This window comes from Hordeum vulgare, chromosome 2H (assembly GCF_904849725.1).
Source record: "Hordeum vulgare subsp. vulgare chromosome 2H, MorexV3_pseudomolecules_assembly, whole genome shotgun sequence".
NCBI classification, from domain to species: domain Eukaryota; kingdom Viridiplantae; phylum Streptophyta; class Magnoliopsida; order Poales; family Poaceae; genus Hordeum; species Hordeum vulgare.
Window position 1 is genome coordinate 37,741,688 of NC_058519.1, and position 22,074 is coordinate 37,763,761.

Genomic DNA, 22,074 nt, shown 5'->3' on the forward strand with positions numbered 1-22,074 from the left:
TTTTTCTTTCGGACAGCGGGGCGGGAGGTGGAAGAAAGGCCGGGTGGGGCCGGCGTGGCAGAGAGCGGGCACCGTCGGTGACCGACAAAGGGGAATCCCTGGCGTGGGAGGCCGGGATCTGGCCCTGGTATGGTAGGTGCGCACGGAAAATGTGTGATTATTTTCTCAACAACTGCTGTGCGATCAGGCTGAGCGGAAGTGGAAGTGGTACGGGTGAAGACACTGTGGCACACCGGCGCATGAAGGGCATAGAGGAGAATAAAATTTAAGATGAGCCGGTATCGAAATTTATACGGGACAAAATATTTTTCCCTTGGATCTGTAGAACATTATACCGCATACATTGGAAATTAGAAAACAGCGCCCTCCAGCACCGGAAGCCAAAACTAGTATCAAAAGACACACTCATAGCAACAATCATCATCCAAAGCTTTGTCACAAAACTAGCATAGTATTGAGAACAACTTAACCAATTGGCGGGCAAACATAACTTCCGAAAATAACCGAATTGTGATTAGGGCAACTTCAACGCCCTTGCATCAAATCCGGACACACTAAACACCCGTTGACATGCCCGGATGTGTCCAAGAACAGCGGACCACTGTCTAACCCGGTGCACCAAATGCATACCATTGTTTTCCTTTTTCCATATCCAGAACACTCAAAACAATTAATCATGTTGTGTAAATACTCTAGTGCAACAGTAATTCAAATACAAATTTTATAGTTTAAGCATGAGGTTCTTCAATAAAATAGTTTGAATTTGAAATCAACTTATTTGAACATATTTTTAGTTCTTCGCTCAAAGCACCCACGAATGAACCAAAATACTTTGTAATTGCTCATGAGTTGCTCGATGACGACCATGTTGATGCATTTGGATAGTACCATCACATGTCGTCGAATTTTGCTATGTAAGTTGGGTAGATTGGCCAAGTGCTCAAATTCTAGACCGTAGCGAACTACGTCACCCTCGTCACAAGTTGTCATCACCTCCCACAACTTCTTTGCATCCCATAGTTTTGCAAGTCCTCGAGCAACCTTAAATCAGGCTTGGAGCACTCCAAAGTCTCGATACCCTTCCAACATCCTTTCTAGCTCATTCTTGTCTTGGGACAAAGCAAGATTTTTTACTCCACCCCTTGGATCAGAAATGGTCTTGAGGAAGGTCATGCATATAGGATAGATACCATCACACAAAAAATAGTTCACATTGTAGTCATGACTATTGATGGTGTAGTTTCATGGAGGAGCTTCTCTCGCACACAAAATTGCAAACACTGGAGTCCGCTGCGCCCCGTTGATGTCATTGTGAGACCCGGACATCCCAAAGAAAGAGTTCCAAATACAAAGGTGTTGTGACGCAACTTCTTTAAGAATGATGGTGGGCTTATTACAATGGCCCTGATATTCCCCTTTTGGATCATATAGTAACTCTTTTGGTTGCCACTGCATACAATCCAGGGATCCAAGCATACCTAGCCACCTTCTTGCTTCCAACAATGCCATTAGTCGTGTCGTGTCTTCGATAGTTGATTCTCTCAAGTACACGTGTCCAAATAGCTTGCCCACATCAGTAGCAAACATGACCATGGCTTCGAGACATGTGATTACGAACATTCACACATACTCGTCCCGATGAATCTGCAGTTGTGTCATAGGAAAGTATCCTCAGTCCAGCCGTGAACTTCTAGTAACCAGAGAATCCAGTGTTTCCAGCGACATACTTCTTCAAGATGAAGTAATCATCATAGGTCTGAACGTCATTGTAGAGGTGATTGAACATGGTTCACTACATCCGAAAATATATGGTGGGAATAGGTCTCGAGTAGCACATCAAGGACAAAGTAGTCGTCCATTAGCATCAAATGCCCATATGCCTTTTCTGAGTCAACACTTGATGGCCTTGATTGATTCCTTGTAATTGAGAACATGCTCCTCTGCACGCTCTTCGTCTGCAAAAACCGCCATCATCGTCGAAATTTCGTCCTCCTCATCCGATGAAGACATTTAAATGAACTCATCGTAGAAGTACTCATCGTCTGAATCCATCGTGTTTGATTCAAATTTTAAAAAAGGTCAAAAATGGATATGGTATTTGGCCAAACACTTGTCGAGCATGGTGTCCGCCATGGACGACAATGTGCAGAGGCGGAGAGTACGTGGGTTGCGGTCGAACCAGGGATTGAAGGAAGGTGTAGGCAACGCGGGCTGGAGCCTGGGTGATAAAGTGGCAACATCGATCTCGGTCTACACGGATGCAAAGCAAGGGGATAGGGATGGAGTGAGATAATCAGGGCTCCGGGTGAGGGTTTGTGTGGGACGGGAGTGTTGAATGCCTACGTGACAAAGGTTCGGACGCCCGTAAACCTCCCATGGGGTTGCTTCTGGAGTGTGGGATTTTGTATGTCCGGACCGTGCATGAAAACGTTTGGTGTATGGTGTTGGATGGACTAAATTGTCCTCACAACACAACCAATACATTTGCGGACGATTTGATGCACGGTGTTGGGGTTGCCAATGTGGGATACAATGGCCTTATGGCAATTCCAACGCGGATCACCAAATCTCCCTTAAATGTCTGGATTAGACAGACTGGACATTTTTTTGCCATCCAACATCGGTCACCAAAATTTGTCTTAACCGGTCTGGATGTGTGAAATCCCACAAACAGGAACCAGACTTAGGGGAGTTTGGGGGAGTCCGGTCGTCCGCTACGTTAGAGTCCAACATAGCCGCCGCCCCCCCCCCCCGGTTCGAGCTTTTTTTCGCACTCTGTGCCCTTCCCATGTTCTCTGTATCCGCATCCTTCGTGAATGTCATCGTTGTACTACACCGTTCACCGCCCAGGCTTTGTCGAACCTCTCCTGCTCTATTACGGCACATGCCCGCCTTGGCCTACATCATCATTCCATCCCGGATCCGGCGCCTAGGTACCATCTGCCCCTGCCAGTGTCGTCCATGCGGATGTCAGGCCCGACAAGTGTTCCTCAAAATGCCATAGCGGAATATTTTGATGTTGTCATGAAGGAAACATGATGATTGCGTACTCGGTGAAGGGGTATGAATTGTTGTATGATGTGTGGTTGGCTACAAGTGTGGAGTTTTAAGTCATGAAGCATGATGCATCATTTTGACAAAGTGGGCATGTTAGGATGAATGAGCACAAGCACTACTCGTCCTATGACATGAAAGTGATCCATGATCGTGGTGTGAGGTCGCTACTCCAGTGATGTTATGCCATTCAAATGACTACAACAAGCATTGTAGTGCGTATGTAGGAGTGCGAACAAGGTGGCAATGGGCGCATCACTCGAAGAGCTCGTAAGTTTTGATTCTTGTTGCTCTATGTGTTGATCATTCATTAATTTGTTAAATGTTGCAACTTGTTGACCATGTAATTGTCTAGCCTGGAAGTGCGTGCATGTTGTACATGCGGCGGGTGCAAGCCCTTCACAATGATGCATTGTTGGATGAAGATAAATGAACATGGCAATCAGATCAATTAGCTATGAAGAAGTTGAACCCCGAGGAGAGGAATCTTGATGCAAAGGCCGCTTTTGGGACCGATGAAATTTTAAAAAAAAAACTTGTTGAACATTTTTCAGATTGTTGAACATCTTTCTAGGGGTGCTTTTAGATTTAAATGCATAGTTGAATTACTATGGTTCTAAGTACATTTGCCAAAGTGGCGAGAGACGGTCATTTTGGTTTACTTTTATTCATTGTTTAGGAAAGGGGTAGATATTTGGTGCCTATAGTTAGATAGCATCCCTCACTATTCATGTATGTGAACATGGCCGTGCGTGTCCGTAGACATCTGGTGAGGTGCCTTTTGGTGAATCGAGTTGGAGTTGCCCTTAGGGGCAACATACACTCTCTCAGCGAATGATGTGCAACACCATGGAGCACAATCTTCATTTGCTAAGATTTCATCAACCACTTGTAATAGCAGTTATTGCCCCTTTTCCATGTAGCTTGTGTCATCGTGCTTTCCCCAAACTAGCCCAACAAGTCAACCACCATGTCGGTTGCACAAATGCATGAGATGGATTATAGGAAAAACGTTAAAAAACAAGTCACAATACTAGTTCTCCAAATCGATGAATATGACAACAATTACTCCAACAACAAATTAAGAAAGATGTTTAAGATTCACAACTACAACTAGAGCACACCCCATCAACACCATGGCATACTTGGCCATTGAGGAGTACACAAATATGTTATCCACACTTTTTTATGCTATAGATATACATTTGCTATTACCTATCCGACCCCTTTTCGATAGGTTATCTCTTGTCAAAATACTCTCTACATTTTTATTTAGTTTGCATATTAGCTTTGACCTAAGTCAAACTTTATAAAGTTTGATCAAGTGTACTGGAAACAATGTAAATTTTCACACAAAAAATACGCTATGAAAGTATATTGAATGATATCCTAATGGTCTTGGTTTGGTATTATGGATATTAATATTTCTTGTATAAACATGGCTAATGTTTAGAAAGTTTGACTCAAGACAAAACTAATATACAAAATAAATAAAAACAGATAGAGTAGGAGACAATGGTTGTTAGTCAAAAATACTATGCAATCAACCTCGCCTCAATGCACCTCCAATTCCACAACACTTACAACCACACTCCTTGCCAACCAATCATCTTTCAATCGGGTGTCTTCCCCTTTCTCTTTCTGTCCGACCTCTTATTCACTATGCTTATATTCCGTCTGGATACAAAAGCAAATAATTCCGTTTGGATAAAGAAGCAAATAAATGATATAGATGTATTTTTTGTGCGGATTAATATAGATGTATATACAGACGCACATCAACATTACATGCACACACTCACACAACACATACTGAAGATTGCCCATTTCACCAAAATGCACCTGGTTATCGTAAAAAAATATGAAATCTCACCCGAATAATATTTTGCCTTATTGACAATACATTGCACTAAACATGGAGTTTGATCTTAGTGGGTTAAGGTATATCCACCATTCCAACCATCTAACTGAACATTGATTTTCATCATACACCATGTCAATAATGCATGCTATGAGTCTTATCATCCGTCATGGCTTGGGGACCAAGAGACTACAAAAGATAAATTTGAACTTTGTGCCTGACAATTGGTTTTGGAACTCGAACTCAATGGAGGCTGTTTTTGAAAAAATCAAAATTCAATAAAATTTGTATTTACATTTTCAAATATTATGATAAAAATTATAGACATACATGGAGGCATAACACACATGTGTTTAAATTTTCAGGATGAGATAAGCTAAAATGACGGCTGTGCAAAAAAGAAAAATATGTGGCTTTTCAACACATGGCACTATTCATCCAAAAAGTCCATGGATTTTTTTTCACAGATCGCATCTCAAGGTATTTCATTCGGAAATTTTACACACATACACATCACATCCTTATGTACTAGTACACTGTTTTTTCAGATTTCTTTGAAACCAAAAAGTATGAATTTTGAATTATTCAAAAAGTTGACCTCCATTAAGACCGAGCTCCAAAATGCAGTTCTCACTCTCTCACCCATTTCGTATTTGGACAGGACTACTATGCGTCGTTGTATTATAGCCTTCCCATTTGACCATCCTCCACTCTATAACATACAAATGAATAAAAAACATGGTTGTACATGACAAAACCATAGACAAATGCATACCAGGATGACATCAATGAGATTCCATTCAGTTTTGATTTTTAAAATTGTTTCTCTCTAACCGTTAGATGATGATCTACTATCAACATTAGTTTTCAATTGTCATAATTCTTTGAAAGTATAATTACTTACCGGGCTATATACATGCTATAACCACTTGTGTTACCGAGTTATAGTAATTTAGGCACACACAAAAAAACTTAGTCATAAAGTTACCGAGTGTCACTCTTTACTCATGTAAGACTTGCATGGTAATGCTTTTATGCATTAATATCATCTCTTGTTTTTTGTGTGCGTGAAAATAATACCATCTCTTGGTGACAACACTTCAATACTAAGTCTGTTGGTGTGCTTGTCATTGCAATGACTTTATAGAATAAAAATTATTACATTTGAGCATGCACTATTATGATGGTAAGTGTTCACCACTAACACGGTAATGATTATATCATAATCTAGTAATTTTTGGGGCAAAAAAGTTCCATCAAAACCTAACAAAATGAGATTTTGTCCTAAACCCATCGTCGAGATGAAATCGAGGATGAAGACGGACCGTGAATCGAATTGTAGTTTGAAAGATAATCATTTTGAAAGTTTTAGAGTTAACAGCAGGTAATGTTGATGATGTCAACATAAGCTAGAATATCCTGCATCCATAAAGGAAAAAAAATCCATTAAAAACCAGGCCGTAGCACTGACAGACTAACCAACAACCTTGTGCTAGTTAGCTAGTCCGTTCTTAGTTTGAATAGCGCATCAGCGTTTCTAAACTAACCATTTCTTTCTGCGGGGCTAACGGAACTGTTCTTAATCCGGCCTAAATTGTGCCGAGAGATCCTCATCAATGCCTCTCATAATCTCGATGAGTGCAGGTGATGGCAATGCCTTAACGGACCAGACTGATTAGTATTTTTATGGCGACTGCATGCTAATTAGCTACCGCTGCACTACGGAGGACAGCTCAGGAGCTTCCCTCAACAACAGAAAAGAAGAAAAAAGGACAGCTCAGGAGCTGCACATGACTCTCATGTGCGTCTATAATTGATTTGCCATGCTTTGACGTAACAAAAGTAGATCAGGGAGATTAATCAATCAACGCACCGTGAAGAAAATAGCTGGAGGATGGTTGGTTTCTCTTGACCACCGCATGTGACGAATAATATTATTGTTAGGAGATTCCTTGCACTAGCAAGAGTGGCAGTGCAAACAATAACCGGAGAATGATAGAACAATGAGCACATGGGCTAAGGGAGAATTGCGTGAATTAAGGACCTTTTTCGGGTTTATTAAAGTTTTTCATCAAATTCGAATCATTGTTTCCTATATAAGAGCATTTTAAACCCAGTGTACCGATATTCATCACACGTATGGCATATTAGACATCCGTCCATATATCATGTGTGGCCTAAGCAGAAGGCATCTCACACGGGTCGTGTGTGAATGAACATTAGAATTGCCCACACATGTGGGCACAGCTAGTTCGTATCAGACGCCCAATAAATACTATTCATCCTCACCCCGCGTGTGTGGCACGAAGTAAATCTGTCCACACGTCTTGCCACAACTACGTTAGTTACCCTGGGTGCCACTTTAATTACCACGGAGGATGGCAACTTTAGTTACCCGGGATGGCAAATGTAGTTGTAAAATCATGACTTTATAGTTACCCGTGGAATGACACTTTAGTTACCTGGGGATATCTGCCATATGTGCGTTACCTAGTTGCCATGTGTGGTTTAATCATAGTTGCCATGTATGGTTAATCATAGTTGCCATACGTGTTTACCTGGTTGCTACGTATGTGTAACTGCAGTTGTCATCTAGCAACGAATCATAGTTGTCATGTGTGTTTATCTAGTTGTCGCGTACGTGAACTGCAGTTGCCATCTAGCAACGTACGAGCGTAGTGTGGGCGAAGAGTAGTTCGTCCACACACGTGTGGACTAGGTGGTGGATGTGTGGACATAGACTGATTCGCCCACACGACGCAGCTGACAACCGCGTGTTGTGAGTCGTATGGACGAACTCTCCAATGCCCACACACATAATTATGCCTACGTGGCACTAAAATTTGAACAGATTTTTTTAAAATCCGTGCAAAATAAAATTAACGTGGATCAACGCCTGTGAGTAAATTGAAAACATGTCACACGTGGGCGTTATCATATGGGTAAACCTAAGGACATACATAATCAGTTGCATGGAAAAGAATAATGGACCTAAAAATTCAAAAAAAATTATAGTTCAGTGTACTCTTCACATTACTGCAAATATCATGTGTTTCCTTCCATGAACCATTCGAGCGCACTAGTTCAAAAATCCCAACGCTTTTGAAGCTATACTTTTAAAAAAGGAACATATGAGAAAAACAGATAAAAAAGTAAACATAAACTATTTTAAGTAAATAAGTACATATATAACAAAAAAGTAATACTTTCTTCGTTCGAAGATGTTTGTCAGAGAAATGAATGTATCTAAACACATTTAAGTTTTAGATACATCTATTTTTTATATATTTTTATGACAAGTAATTTTGAATGAAGGAAGTAAAATGATGAGGAGAGGGGGGGGGGTGGGGGTGGGGGAGGGGGAACAATAGAATAGAAAGAATAAATAAAAACCCTACACATGGGCTGACCTATCCGGCACGCACTTTAGATGATATGCCGGTTCTGCTTCACGCAACTCAAATCCTAACTGGCGGGGTTGACCCAATATTTTTTATATTTTATATTTTATTTTCCCCTTTTGTTTATTTTTGTTTTATTTTTCACTTTCATGTATTTATTTATTGGTTTATTTCTTCACATTGTTTTGTCAATTTTTTGTTCTTTGCGGAAACATGTAAACAGTTTAAAATTACATGAACATATATTCCAACACATGCGATATTTTCTTATCAAATGTATAATATATGTTTTTTGAATGCAAACAAATTTAGTTGATCCGAGATGAACTTGTTTTTTATAAATATATGGATATTTATATTTAAGTTCATTAATGTTTTGTTCGAATGCAGGTTTTGTGTATACCTAGATTTTTCATATTTTTGGAAACCGTAATAGTTCTTATAAAATATGGATATACATGCTTATTAGAAAATTAATGTATTTTAGCCTAGTAATGGAAAGGGGCCGATGCCTTCCCACCCACCCAGGTTCAAGACACGGTACTTGTAATTTGAGTTTGTTGCATCAATTATACTGTAGGGGGCTTTCTTACAGTCTTTTTGTCAAAAAAAAATGTTTTTAGATTGCAAAAAAAAAAAACATACACGTTAAAACATTGTTTGGTCCATTTATGATTCCATTCATGTGTTGCTTCCTTGTACGTCAGCTCAAGGCTTATGTTTCGCTTAGGGTAACATCTTGTCTGCGTGGTAGTTACACAAGACTAGGGCGACACTCGTCATGTATCACGGAGACTAGCGCTCAAGTGTTGACACACGTTATACATGGTGCACATCTCCGCATGAATCGATTTTCTGTTTTTCCCTTTCTTTTTCTTGTTTCCTTAGAGTTTTTTATATGATTTGCTTGTTTTTTGTTTGTTCATGAGCATATGTAAGTTACATGATGGAGCAGTGGCGGAGCCAGGACCCAGCCCAGGGTGCCTAGGCCCGGGGTGTGACGATTAATTCCTATGCTGACTCTAGCATTTTTTTACATTGTTGATCTTGTTAATCACTGCAGCAATGAAGGAGGCCTGGGGCATGGTGCTAGCCTGGCTCCGCCCCTGTGATGGAGTACATAGGTGAATCCACGAAGTACAACTACACCGCATGTAATGCATGTAATCAGGAGGAGTATATGTATGGTACAAGGGAAGTACATGTACCCTATGCGGGAGGGTACATGTTGCAATGCACGTACATGGGTGTTGGGTAGTAAATGTTGCATCGTAGGAGAGTATATGTTGCACTATGCAATGAGTATAAGTTTCATTGCACGGGAGAACACCGTATCTGTGGAAGTACGACTACATTTTGATTGAAAGTAATGTATATATGTGTTCGAAGCAGTACATGCTACTCCGATGAAAAAATCACCAAAATGTGTAAAGATAGGATTTAGTTTTAAAGTAATGAGGCAAAACAATCCGTAATTTGGACACACATATATGTCATTAATTTTTTATATACGTGTACAAAGAACCTCCCATTCTCCTAGCTCATTAGTGACGATAAGTGAACACCCATATATTACGCCACATGTTGAAGATGAGATGCATTTGAACTAACCTTCGGAGAATAGATTACTACATTTTTCCGCCCTAGAGTCGTGGTGTGTTTGGTGTGCGATGGGCGGTGGCCCATTTAGCATGCATGATAGTAGACCCCACAAATGTGAGACGACCATGCCCCGCACATGTGTCCTTGTCTTTGTGCCCTACACACCACTCGAGATAGCCATATCTTGCATGTAGGGCGTAAGAAAGCGAGCAAGCGCATGGTGATGTGGTGCTGGGAGCTAAAATAGGATGGGCCCTGTAATTGATCGGGCCAAATTAGAAAAAAAAAATAAAAAAAAAGTTTAGAAAATGAAGAAAATACAAAATATTAAGAAATATTTACAAAGTACTCACTCCGTCCCAAAATAAAAGTCATGGATTTAGTACTAAGTTAAAACAAGTTTTGTATTAGATCAATGACAATAATATTGGGACAGAGGGAGTACTATACAATCCCAACCTTTTGTCTTTGTTTTACAAAACTTTAAAATGTTCATAAATTAAAAATGTGTAAATTTTAGAAATAATCAAGGTTTTTAAAATAGCTTTCTAATAATAGAAATATCCATAATTTTGGGAAAATGTTCATATCATATTTAAAAATAATAATTATATATTGGAGAAATGTTCATCCAGTATTTAAATAACACCCATGGTGTATTTTTAAAATGTTCATCATGTATTAAAAAATGTAATGATTTATAAAATTTGGATCACATATTTAAAAAATGTGAATGTCATTTTTTTCACAATGTAATAATTGTTTTCACCAACTATAAAAATTGTCCACTTTTAATTTTAAAATAATCCTTGCATATTTTTAAAACTATTGTGTATTTAAACTGGACGTTTTGGAAAAAGTCATCACATATTTACAAAATGACCATCGCATAAATACAAATATTCATCTCATATCCAAAATGAAGAGTATTGGTAAAAATATTAACCACATATTGAAAATGTTCATCTCGTATTTATTAAAATAATTCTGATATAAAACAGAGAAACATAAAAAGAGAAAAAAAGCCCAGCAAAAACACATACGTACAAAAACGATATGAAAGAAACTACTAGAACAACCATGAGTTTGTGTCGGAGTTGATGGTGGAGGCCACTCGCAGCTGGGACCTTGATAGATTATGTGCAAACTTCATTCCCATGGATGTTGAAGCTATACAATGCATTCCGATCAGCCATATGCAGGAGCCAGATTTCTGGGCTTGGCACTTTGAGAAACATGAACAATTTTCAGTCCGATCTGCTTATAGAGTGATTATGGGAAAAAAAGCGAAATCGTGAAGCATGGATAGATAAGGTGCCACAAACCTCTAATAAAGAAGAAGAGCAAGCAAGTGGGAAGAGGCTCTGGGGTGTGCTATTGCCACCGAAATTGAAGATGTTTGCCTGGAGACTTGCAAGGTCGTCCATTCCTACGGGCGAGGTACGACATCATCGCTATATGGCAACTACAGCGGCTTGTGTGTTCTGCGGTGCGACAATTGACACCTGGAGGCATTCTTTCCTAGACTGTAATATGGCCAGAGCAGTCTGGGCTATCTCTGATCAGGAGTTGTACTCGTCCATCGTTATAGACGAAACCCCGGACGCTAAGTTTTGGCTCTTTGAGCTGAGCAGAAACTTGGAGCCGGAGATTTTTGCACGAACGCTGGTGATTATGTGGGCAATCTGGTGGGCAAGGAGAAGGGCGATCCATGAGGAGGAATTTCAAGCTCCACTGTCTACGCATGCATTTGTCACAAGGTTTATGGTTGACCTGGTAGATGCACAAATAAGGAATCGTCAATTTAAAAAGACTGTAGGAAGAACCCCTGTTCCTTTAGTTTGTTGGACACCTCCTGCTATGGGCATAGCCAAGATACATGCTGATGGTGGATTATCTAAAGATCGGCAAGTGGGAGCAGCGGCTGCAGTATGTCGCAACGACCAAGGCATTTATCAAGGTGCTTCGGCTGTGGTGCAAGCTGGAATGACCGATCCTGAAGCCCTCGAAGCACAAGCGATATGTGAAGCTATGGCTTTGGCTGTTGACCTACAGTTTTCAAGAGTGCTTATTATATCAGACTGTTTAAGTGTAATCAAGAACATTAACTCGGGCAACAGAATGACAGCTTATGGTCCTATCCTGAAGAAAGTAGATAGGCGAAAGGATAGCTTTTAGGTGGTCACCTTCGACCACGAACGGCGAGAGTCAAATAGGGACGCTCATACTCTAGCTAAATATGCAACCTCCCTGCATGGGGGTAGGCATGTCTGGTTCACAGGTCCTCCAGACCCATTTTGTATCCCTATAAACATTAATATGCAATAAAGCTCTCCCGTTCCCTAAAAAAAAACTAGAACAACCATGAAAAAAGAAGTGAAGGGGGAAGAGAATCAAACAAACAAACTAAAATGGATATACCGAACGAACATGAAGAAAAATATCGAGGAACCATTAATGGACCAGCTCAACACGTGCGTGCCCCTACGCACATGCTCTTATGTTTGATATTTCTTTGCAAAAGCTAAATTTTGCTTACAATGAGACATCCATCCGTCTTGCCTGCAACATTAGGCCTTGATGTACCCGCATAGTAGCGTGGTTTTGGGAACCTTCTATGTATAGCGTGCACCGGATTTGGGAACCATCCATTTGGTTTAGGGAATGTTCTGACAAACTTGTCATTTTCTGCTTTTCTAGGGTTTTTATATCGGGTTTCTTTTAATTATTTATATTTGTGTTAACTTTTTAATTTACCTTTTCCTCTTCCGAATTCATCTTGACATTTTTTCAAATGCATGTTGAACATTTTTTGAATACACATTACATAATTTTGTACACGCCGATCATTTTTTTTTAATAAGGAGACTGTAGGGCCATCACCCCACAACATTTTATTGTAAAGCTTATGGAAAAACAGTTACATAGAATGCAAATATACAAAGTCCTCAAGGTGAGAACAGTTAAAAAAACAGCCTAACCTACATGTCATATGGAGGTTGTCACCCCACAACATTTTATTGCAAAGCTTATGGAAAAACAGTTACATAGAATAAAAATATACAAAGTCCTCAAGGCGAGGACAGCTAAAAGAAAAGGAAAGAAAACAGCGTAACCTACAGATACGGACCGAACAATTTTGTGATACATGTTGAACATTTGTCATATGGAGGTTGACCATTTTAAAAGTATATATTGGACATTTTTCAAACACCTGTTGAAAATTTTAAAATGCACACTGAACATTTTTTGAATACACAGTCAACGTTTTAAAAAATGTCATGAACATTTTCTGTAAAACATGCAAAATATTTTTTATTTGTCCATGCACCTTTTTTTAAAAACATGCAAAACATTTCTTATTTTTTCACGAACATTTTGTGTAAAATCACACAAACATTTCTTATATGTGATACATATTTTTATAAAATTGCATGAATAAAATTTACTTTTCATGAACATTAAAAAAAAAGGTCATGAGCGTGTTTTTAAACACCTGAACATTTTCTTTGAATTGTACGGACATTTTTTGCAAGTTTCATTTCAATGATATTTAAGGAAGTTTTATGAACATATTTTTAAAACACGGGAACATTTTTAATGATACGAAGAATTCTTTAAATGTCGTTGATAATTTTTATATTTAATAAGCATTTTTCCACACACATTGAATGTTGTTTTATGTATAGTCATTTTTCGAATATATAGATAAAGAGAGTAATTTATAACATAAAAAGGGAAAAAAGAAACAAAACAAAAAGTGAAAAGGAAGAAAAAAGAGCAAAAGAAACACTCGCATGCTTTTGCTAGCTCACAGGTCGATAGGAGACATGCGTCTGTAGTCGCATGCTGGGCCAGCCCCATGTAGGCGAAGGCGAGGGTTCCGTTCGACTAGAAGCTATACCCCCTCCCCCTTTTTCAAAATGGGGTAGAGCTTAATACATAGACACTTTTCTTTTCTCCTGCACTTTACCTATATATAAGTCGCATGAAATAGATTTTGGGTCAGTCGACTTTCCAGATGCTGATTTTTTGCTTTAAGATCAGTGTTTTTTCTGGTCAATTATATGAGCAATTTTGGGCAGATTGTTTTTTGTAGTATCCACATATTTAGGCCAGTCGATTTGCTATTAGGCTGAAGCCCATTAAATGTGCCACCCAGCATTCGCCTCTCTTACTTTGTAAATATTTATCTATTTTTATTTGTTTCTACTTATGTCTTTTTGTTTTACTTTATAAGTTGGTTTTTATGTTCTTTCTGTTGTGGGCATTTTTGGTATGTCGTGCCAGTGTAAATGTATACATATAAATACTATTCAATGTATGTAAAAATTACACTATTATATAATTGTTGTTTGCATACTACAGAAAGTGCAATTTCAGTGCAAAGTTGTGTGCAAGTTTCTTTTAACTTTTTTAATTATGTTTCTTCTTAAAGAGTAACAACAATGCCACCAATTCATTGTTCTTTTAAAATTTCATTATTTTCATTTCCCTTTAGTAATTATTTATTTTTATTTTGATTGAGGATAATATCATTGGCACTAGTTCATTTATTCTTAGTAATTATTTTTGCAAAAAATATTCACTACTACATGCTTATTCTTGCATATTTTTGTTTGCTTTGATTTGAATCATTTTACTTCTTATTAAAGGATAATACCAATGCCACTAAATAATTCTTTGTTACAAAATCTGATTATTTTGATTAAGTTTTAGTTTTTATTTCATCTTTTTTCTTCTTAAAGGGTAATACCAAAGTCACTATTTCATTCTTTATTAGAAAATTTCGTTATTTCGATTTTTAATTTGTTTTATTTCATTTTATTTCTTATTTAGTTATAATACAAAGGCCACTAATTTATCTCTTCTTATGGAACTTGCATTTTTTTACATATTTAATTATTATATGCTTATTCTTGCACATTTTGATAAAGCGTAATTTATGTTCAAATTTAATAATTATTTTTTATTTTCTTTCTTCTTTCTTAGAAATACAATGTCATTGATTCATTCATTCTTGAAAAACCTTGTTATTTTACTTTTATTTTTTTATTTTTAGGGGTGGCACTTTCCATTTGTTTTCATGAAATTTAATTTTCAGAGAATTATACTATTATATTCTTATTATTTCCAATTATAAGAAGTGCAGTTTCCATGTTAGTTATGTCGAAAATTTGGTAATAATTTGTTTATTTTTAAATATATTTATTTTTAAAGGGTAATACCAATGCCACTAATTAATTATTCATTTGAAAAAATTCATTATTTTGATTTTTTTAGTTTTATTTCATTTTAGTGGGTAATACCAATGCCAATACACTATTTCGTTTTTCTTAGAAAACTTCATTTTTTATTTCTTCTTCTTCTTAAGGCTCTGTTCGGTACTGGTGTTTTTTAACACCCAATAGGCTTGGGGATTGGAGGGGATTTGGTGATCCCCTCCCCTCCACCAAATCCCCTCAATTCCCCACTAATCCCCCACCCCAGGTCTTGTTTGGTACTAGAGTTTTTTAGTTTCGTGTGTTGATACAACAACATAGCACAAGTTGCAATAGTTGTCCTACATTGTGATAAGATGAAAAATAAAAATCAAATCTTTTAGCAATCCGGTCAGCTGTGCCAACGGCAACAACAAAGCACAAATCAGAACGACACAACAAACACAAAGATAATTGGATAATCAAAATGAAAATGTGATCTTTTCGGATCATCACATCAACAACTTAATTTTGCATGAGTTAGAATCACTATCTCATCATAGCAACAATAGTCTCACAGTCATGACACATTTTTGCAAAAGTGATAATGCAATCATTATGAAAGAACCCCACAGTGTTTCCTCTAAACAAAACTTCAAAGTGCCTTTCTTCTGAATCATTTTCGCTTAGCACTCTCTTCCGCTCTAGTAAATGCATTAGTGAGCACATCAACGGCCCAATCCTTGGCATCCTCCTGCAAGACAGAGATGTCAAGAGTAAATGTCTACCACAACCACTCAAATCATGCAGAATATAACCAGATAACTAATGAGGACACGAGGTAAACCAAACATGTGTATGGTCTCTAACAAAATGTGGTCAGATTGAAAAGAGAAGCTTATTAGCATAAGATACACTTTTGCTGAGATCAATCAAAGAGAGATGCCACTTTTAGTAATTAATCTGGTACAATATATCCGTAGAGAATGAAACCTGCTACACACAGATCTATGTAAACCATTATATAACAGAATTATGTAAACCTGCTACAGACATATCTATGTAAACCATTATACAACAGAATTATGTAAACCTGCTACAGACAGATCTACTTGCCATACAAGCGAACGACCCCATATCAGCAGAATAAGAATACACAGAACCGATGTGGGTCACTCCCACTATAAACCAAGGCTCAGGTACCTACAAAACAGCAACATAATTGAGAAAGCATGTGTCGACATGTAAATATGTAGCATCTTCTCTGATTAAAAAAACAAATTCACAGGTTTTTCAGCTACCCAGCTCCCATAATTTCCTGACTTGATGAACAATAGTTAATGTTTGGCTCCATCTTAAGTAATTGTATTTGCTGATGTTCTGGAGCAACAATTAATTTTCTGTAGGTTCCTCACATTGATCAGGTGACTTTAGTATTACGGAATGTGGATCAGAGTTTCTGGTAAATAAGTATTTACATGAGTTACTATGCAAATTGTCCAAAATTTGAACTGCTAATATGAAGCCAAAGAAATGAGTTTGAGCTGTACAGTTACAGCAAACAAGAACAAGTGTGACTGTAATATGAGCTGTGAATGTACGGATGCAGGTTCAGAAGAGAATAGATAACTATAGTAGTGTTAGTTTGCTCTGTCTGTCAGAGGTTTGTCGCTGGCAAGCAACCAAAAAATATGTGAAAGCGAGGGGGCACACGCTTAAGCTCCACGCAGGAGGTGTGATCCCTGGAAAACCAAACATTCAGAGAGAAAGAAATGTACTACTAGTATTAGTATTGAACATTTTCCTGGCTGAGTCAATTGTCAGAGAGGATAACCATCACGATGGAGAAATTAATACTCCTAGTTGCGATATAACAACAACCCAATTGTGGGATGCCTGCCTCATACGTACCTAACATCAGTTTCTTCACTACAGAACCAACTTACAGGTGTTCATCTTGATCACAAGCCACTGCCAAACACAAAAGGCAGAGGAGCTCACAGAACCAACACGAGTAAGCTCATATTACAGTCACAGTATCCTCCTACCGTTGATTGATCTCAGTATATCCATAACCTCACACGTACCTTTGCCTTGCTTTTAACTAGTTCATATTACAGCATAGAATGTACGCAAAACTATACCCCTCCCTTGCTTTTAACTAGTGTAAAACCATTTAGTTTCGGGATAAACAAGAAATCAGCAAATATAATTACTTAAATTGTTTGCCATAATGCTATCGCATTGTCCGTCTCCTTTGTTTTGGTTATGTACAAACTGTGAGTTACTGAAACTTGATTTAGTCTCATCAGCTAGAAGATTGAAAATAACTTGGGACGCTATAATGGTTGAAATAATTAGGAATTGGAACCTGGGCTTTGATCCAAACACTATCATATCCAATTAGTCAATGCCAAAATCAAGCAACACTATCATAGCAAGAATCAAATGAGATGGAACCGGCGAACCCTAGAAAAGGGGGAGGAGAGGGGAGGGATGAGATGGAACCAACCCTTACCGGCGAAGACGCCAGGTTACCGGAGCAATGAGTTCTGGCGTCGGAGGCGGCAGGGGCTGAGGAGGCAGGACCGACGGACAGGGGTTGACGAGGCCTGGACGGAGCCGGCGAACGGCGGACAGAGGGTGGAGGGCCGACGATGGAGAGCAGAGGGCCGACGTCGGAGAGCGGAGGACGACGGAGAGCGGAGGGCGGACGGTGGAGAGGGGCGAAGGGGCGACGATGGAGGGGGCAGGCGGCGGGGGCGACGGTGGAGAGGTGCGAAGGGGCGACGGCGGAGGGAGGAAATTCGCGAGTCTGCTCATGCACGGGTATCGAGGGTTTCAGCGTGTAAATTTGGGGATGGGCCGGTCCAATACCGGAGTAACGAACGGACTGTCGGGAATCTCAGGGATTTTTTTACCGGACCTGTAAAATACTCTAGATAAGGTCCAAATACCTGGGTACCGAACGAGGCCTAATGGGTAATATCAATTCCACTAATTAACTATTTCTTATAAACTTGTTTTTTTAATTACTTTGTTTTTCCATTTATTCTTTAAAGTGACATCAACGTGGGCTAACGAGTTGCTGATTTTCTTTTATTTGCAAAATGCTTGAGTGCTCTCTTCGGCTGCTTGTTGAGCTGGGGTTGCTGTTTCTATTATCCCCAGCAGCTGGGCAACCTTCTAAAGGTGGAGCCCCAACCCCCAATGCGCCTTGCAGCAACTCCGTACACATGCTGCCTCCTTTCTTCCACGGTTTTTGCCATATGTTGCTGCTGCCACATCGTCGAAATTGACAAACATCGGACCAGTCGATTTTTAGTAATCAATCTATACTATTAAAGGAGGATCTGCCGTCGTCGTGATGGTTCGACCTCCTTTCCTCCTCCCCTCGACAGATTATATATGAAATTTTTTTAACATGTTATATATGAAATTTGATTGAAAAATGTGTAGAATCTAAATAGGATGTTATTTTTAGCTGTTGAATACTTCTTAAATATTATTTTTGATGCAAACTTAATCTATAATGCACTGTCTTTTTTTTCTCTCTTTCCGACGACCATACGAATTGCAATAAATATCCATTAAATTAAAACCAAATTGAGAGGAAAGAAAACATCGTTAACCACACATGCACACCTTTGGAAAATCTCGTGGGAAGAAACAACATATTTCTCATCTTATTCCGAGTGATTGTACATTCAAACGCGTTTTCGTTGTGTGAGCACTGATGCCATCGTCGACAACACAAATATGCTAATATATTACGTTTAAAACGTGTGTTATTTTCTCTTCCGTTGCAACACACGGGCTTTTTTGCTAGTCAGCTATAACAGGGTTATATTAGGCTATTTCAGAATTTTTTCCTGACAATGATATACGGATCCTGTTACAGGCTGATGTGGAGCAACTTAATTGAGCCAGGATTAGGGGTTGGGCCCCAACTTGGTTGAATTCACGGGGCAGGGGAGAGAGTTTATGGAAGTGTGCAAACTTCCGTAGGTTGTTTCATAGATTTAGGATTTTCAAGTATATCATTCATCGACACCGTGTTCAAACCGCTATAGCATAGCGGGGCTTTAGTGCCCTATTTAAAATATTGACAAATATTAGTACTTCATCTGTTACGGTTTAGAATGTATGGTTAAATTTACGTGCATTTGCACAATAGATAATGTTTAGGTCGTATTGCATTTACTCATAGCAGCTAATTAATACTTCGTTGTACTATTTATATATGCATGCGTAATATGAATGTTATTTTTCAGCCTATCTCACAATCAATCAATAACCAGTTATGTTCTATAGAATTTTCAAACACGCCTTCTGAACCGTGACGGAGGGAGTATTTTCAAACTTTTAGTGCCCCAAAAATTGAAATTATCTATACAAAGCTACCTCATTTGTTTGGAGAGGATATATATTTTCACACCGAAAAATGTACGTGGCAGCTACACCTTCTTTGCTGCGGATAGACATAAACAAAACGCACTACTGTGCACGAAACATACAGGGCAAATATGGAACGTCGGTCCAATTACCACGAAAAACAACATGCGGAGAGGTGGTCGAACTGCCATGCCATGCCATGCATGCACGCGCGGTTGCCGGCTTGAGAATCACATGACGGTGCACGCATTGGGCGGGTACTCCTCGTAGATGAACCTCCCCTCCTGCACGATCCGGCAGCCCTTGCACCCTCTGCACGACGACGCCGGACCGCCGCAGCCCATCGGCGGGGGCTGCATCATCTGCAGCGGCGTCGGCATCGCCGGCGGCCACCCCCCGTATGCGCCGCCGCCGCCGCCACCGCCGCCGCACGAGCCGCACCCGCCTCCGCAGTACGCCGGGCCTCCGCACGGCTGCCTCTTCGGGGTCGGCGGTGCCGCCCATGGCGGGTGCTGAGGGTGGTGGGGGGCGGGGTACGCCGGCATCTGCGGCGGCTCGCACGGCCACTGCGGGTGCGGGTGCGGGTGCGGGTACTGGTGCACGCCGCCCCAGTGGCTCGGGTCGCTGCACGGCCACGGGTAGCAGAGATTGCACATCTGCGTGAACTGCAGGTTCACCGTCGTCGACGGCGCGGCCGGTTTGGGCTCCTCCTTGGCCTTCGGCTTCTCCTCCGGCTTCTTCTCGTCGGGCTTCTTCTTCTCCTCCGGCTTCTTCTCGTCGGGCTTCTTCTTCTCCTCCGGCTTCTTCTCGTCGGGCTTCTTCTTCTCATCCGGCTTCTTCTCGTCGGGTTTCTTGCAGCAGCACTTGCAGCCATCGGCCGGCGGCTTCTTCTCCTCGGGTTTCTTCTCCTCCGGCTTCTTCTCCTCCGGCTTCTTGGCGTCGGGCCTTTTCTCTTCGCCGATCTTGATGTCCTTGATCGCCTTGCAGGCCTTGCATCGCAGCTTCTTCGACAGCTTCGCCGCGTCGAACGGGCCGGAGAGGGTCACCGTGTTCTTCTTCGTGTCGAAGTTGATGGTCCTGATCTTCTCCTTCTCTGATCCATCCAAGTTAATAAGCAAAACACAAAATGGATCCACTTCTTATTACAAGGTTAATTTGACACAATTAAATTGAGTGTGTGGCTATTGTACTAGTAGTACGTACCTTGGAGTTTGGATAGCACTTTCTGAATCTTCCTGTAGCATTTCTCGCATTCGAGGTTGGCTTCAATGATCAACGTGGATACCTGGTGGATACATGCATGGCAGCAGAATCAACACAAAGAGCTCACACCATCACTATAAGTGCCAAATAATCCATTCATGCATGCATGCAAAATTGAATGCAAGCATGTTATGAAAGATGTCATTCACCTTCTCTGCCATGGCTGGAGCTGACGCGAACTCCAACGAACGTTTAATCGCAGGGTAGCCACAAAAGGAAGAGGGAGTATATATAGGGGGCTCTTAATCATGGCATTTGCCTAAGAAATACATTATGGCACGAACGTTCACTGTTGCAGTGCAGCACCACACTTGCGGTCATCTTGATGAGATGGCGTGGGAGTGGTTACGTTGGGCCGTCGCCATGACTCGTCACACCCTAGTCCAGATCACCATTGTCTAATGAAACAACACAGTTTTCTAGCTAGGCATAATCGAACAGGAGCACTACATTTGGCCACCCACCGTATATTGCACCCCAAGAAAAGAACAAAAACATAATTGCATGCACAGCGCCGGCATAGGCGCCGGTGAAGGAGGAATATGGCATCACATGAGCGCGATGAAGACCTAATCAGTAGTTTAAGCATGAGATTCGGTGCAACAACCTTCCCCGCCACGATCATCATGCATCACGGAGCGTGAGCTAGCCTGAACATGGGACAAATAAGTCGCCGTAGTTGGTCCGGACACTGCTGGCACTACGTACGTACGCCGGGGCAACTCGATCGTGGAAACGCCACGGGACGAACCTTCTCACGGCTCGTTTCCCGTACCGGGGTGAATAGAAAACGAGCATGTCGGCCGCACTGAACCGTCGCCACGTACATGGGACTCGATGATAATCTGGGGCCGTTTTGACGCGATCTGTGCGGGTGTGTCTTTCAGAGTTTCGGTGATGGATGAGCCGCAACCACCCATCGGCCAACCTCATGTCGAAATGATCACGTAGCTGGGCTGCGTACACATGGATGCCAACAATGGTCAACGACGACAGCTGTTCGTATAGCAGTAGAGATCAGCTGGCTGGCTGGCATGTACGATTGGATCCTCGCCAACCACCGCTATGGATGGGTGGGCGGCAAGGTGCTGTAAACCGGGGGAGAGTATGTCGTAGAGCATCTTTCTTGTAAGGGCATCTCCAACGTCGATTTTCAAATCGTCCGCATATTCGACACAGCGTAAACCATTCAACGCGGGTTTGTATATGTCTGTAGACGATTTGAATGCTATTTTTCTCGCAAACCGGAGACAAACGTGAATGTTTTGCGGCCTGATCGTCACGTTCGACAAAAATC

General features: G+C 40.5%; 1 protein-coding gene across 2 annotated transcripts; it reads right to left on the bottom strand.

The window, feature by feature from the left end:
• Positions 1–19,471: 19,471 nt before the first annotated feature.
• Positions 19,472–21,080, bottom strand: LOC123429439 (protein PYRICULARIA ORYZAE RESISTANCE 21-like). 2 transcript variants are annotated; one of them, XM_045113476.1, is made up of 4 exons: positions 20,927–21,080; positions 20,718–20,799; positions 20,324–20,607; positions 19,472–20,242 (listed from the first exon to the last, which is right to left on the bottom strand). In XM_045113476.1, the coding sequence occupies exons 1-4, from the start codon at positions 20,936–20,938 to the stop codon at positions 19,745–19,747; spliced, it is 876 nt and encodes a 291-aa protein (XP_044969411.1). In that variant the 5' UTR covers positions 20,939–21,080; the 3' UTR covers positions 19,472–19,744. The 2 variants fall into 2 exon arrangements, with proteins under 2 accessions (XP_044969411.1, XP_044969409.1); XM_045113474.1 differs by having other exon boundaries at positions 19,472–20,607; positions 20,927–21,078.
• Between the last annotated feature and the right edge of the window lie 994 nt (positions 21,081–22,074).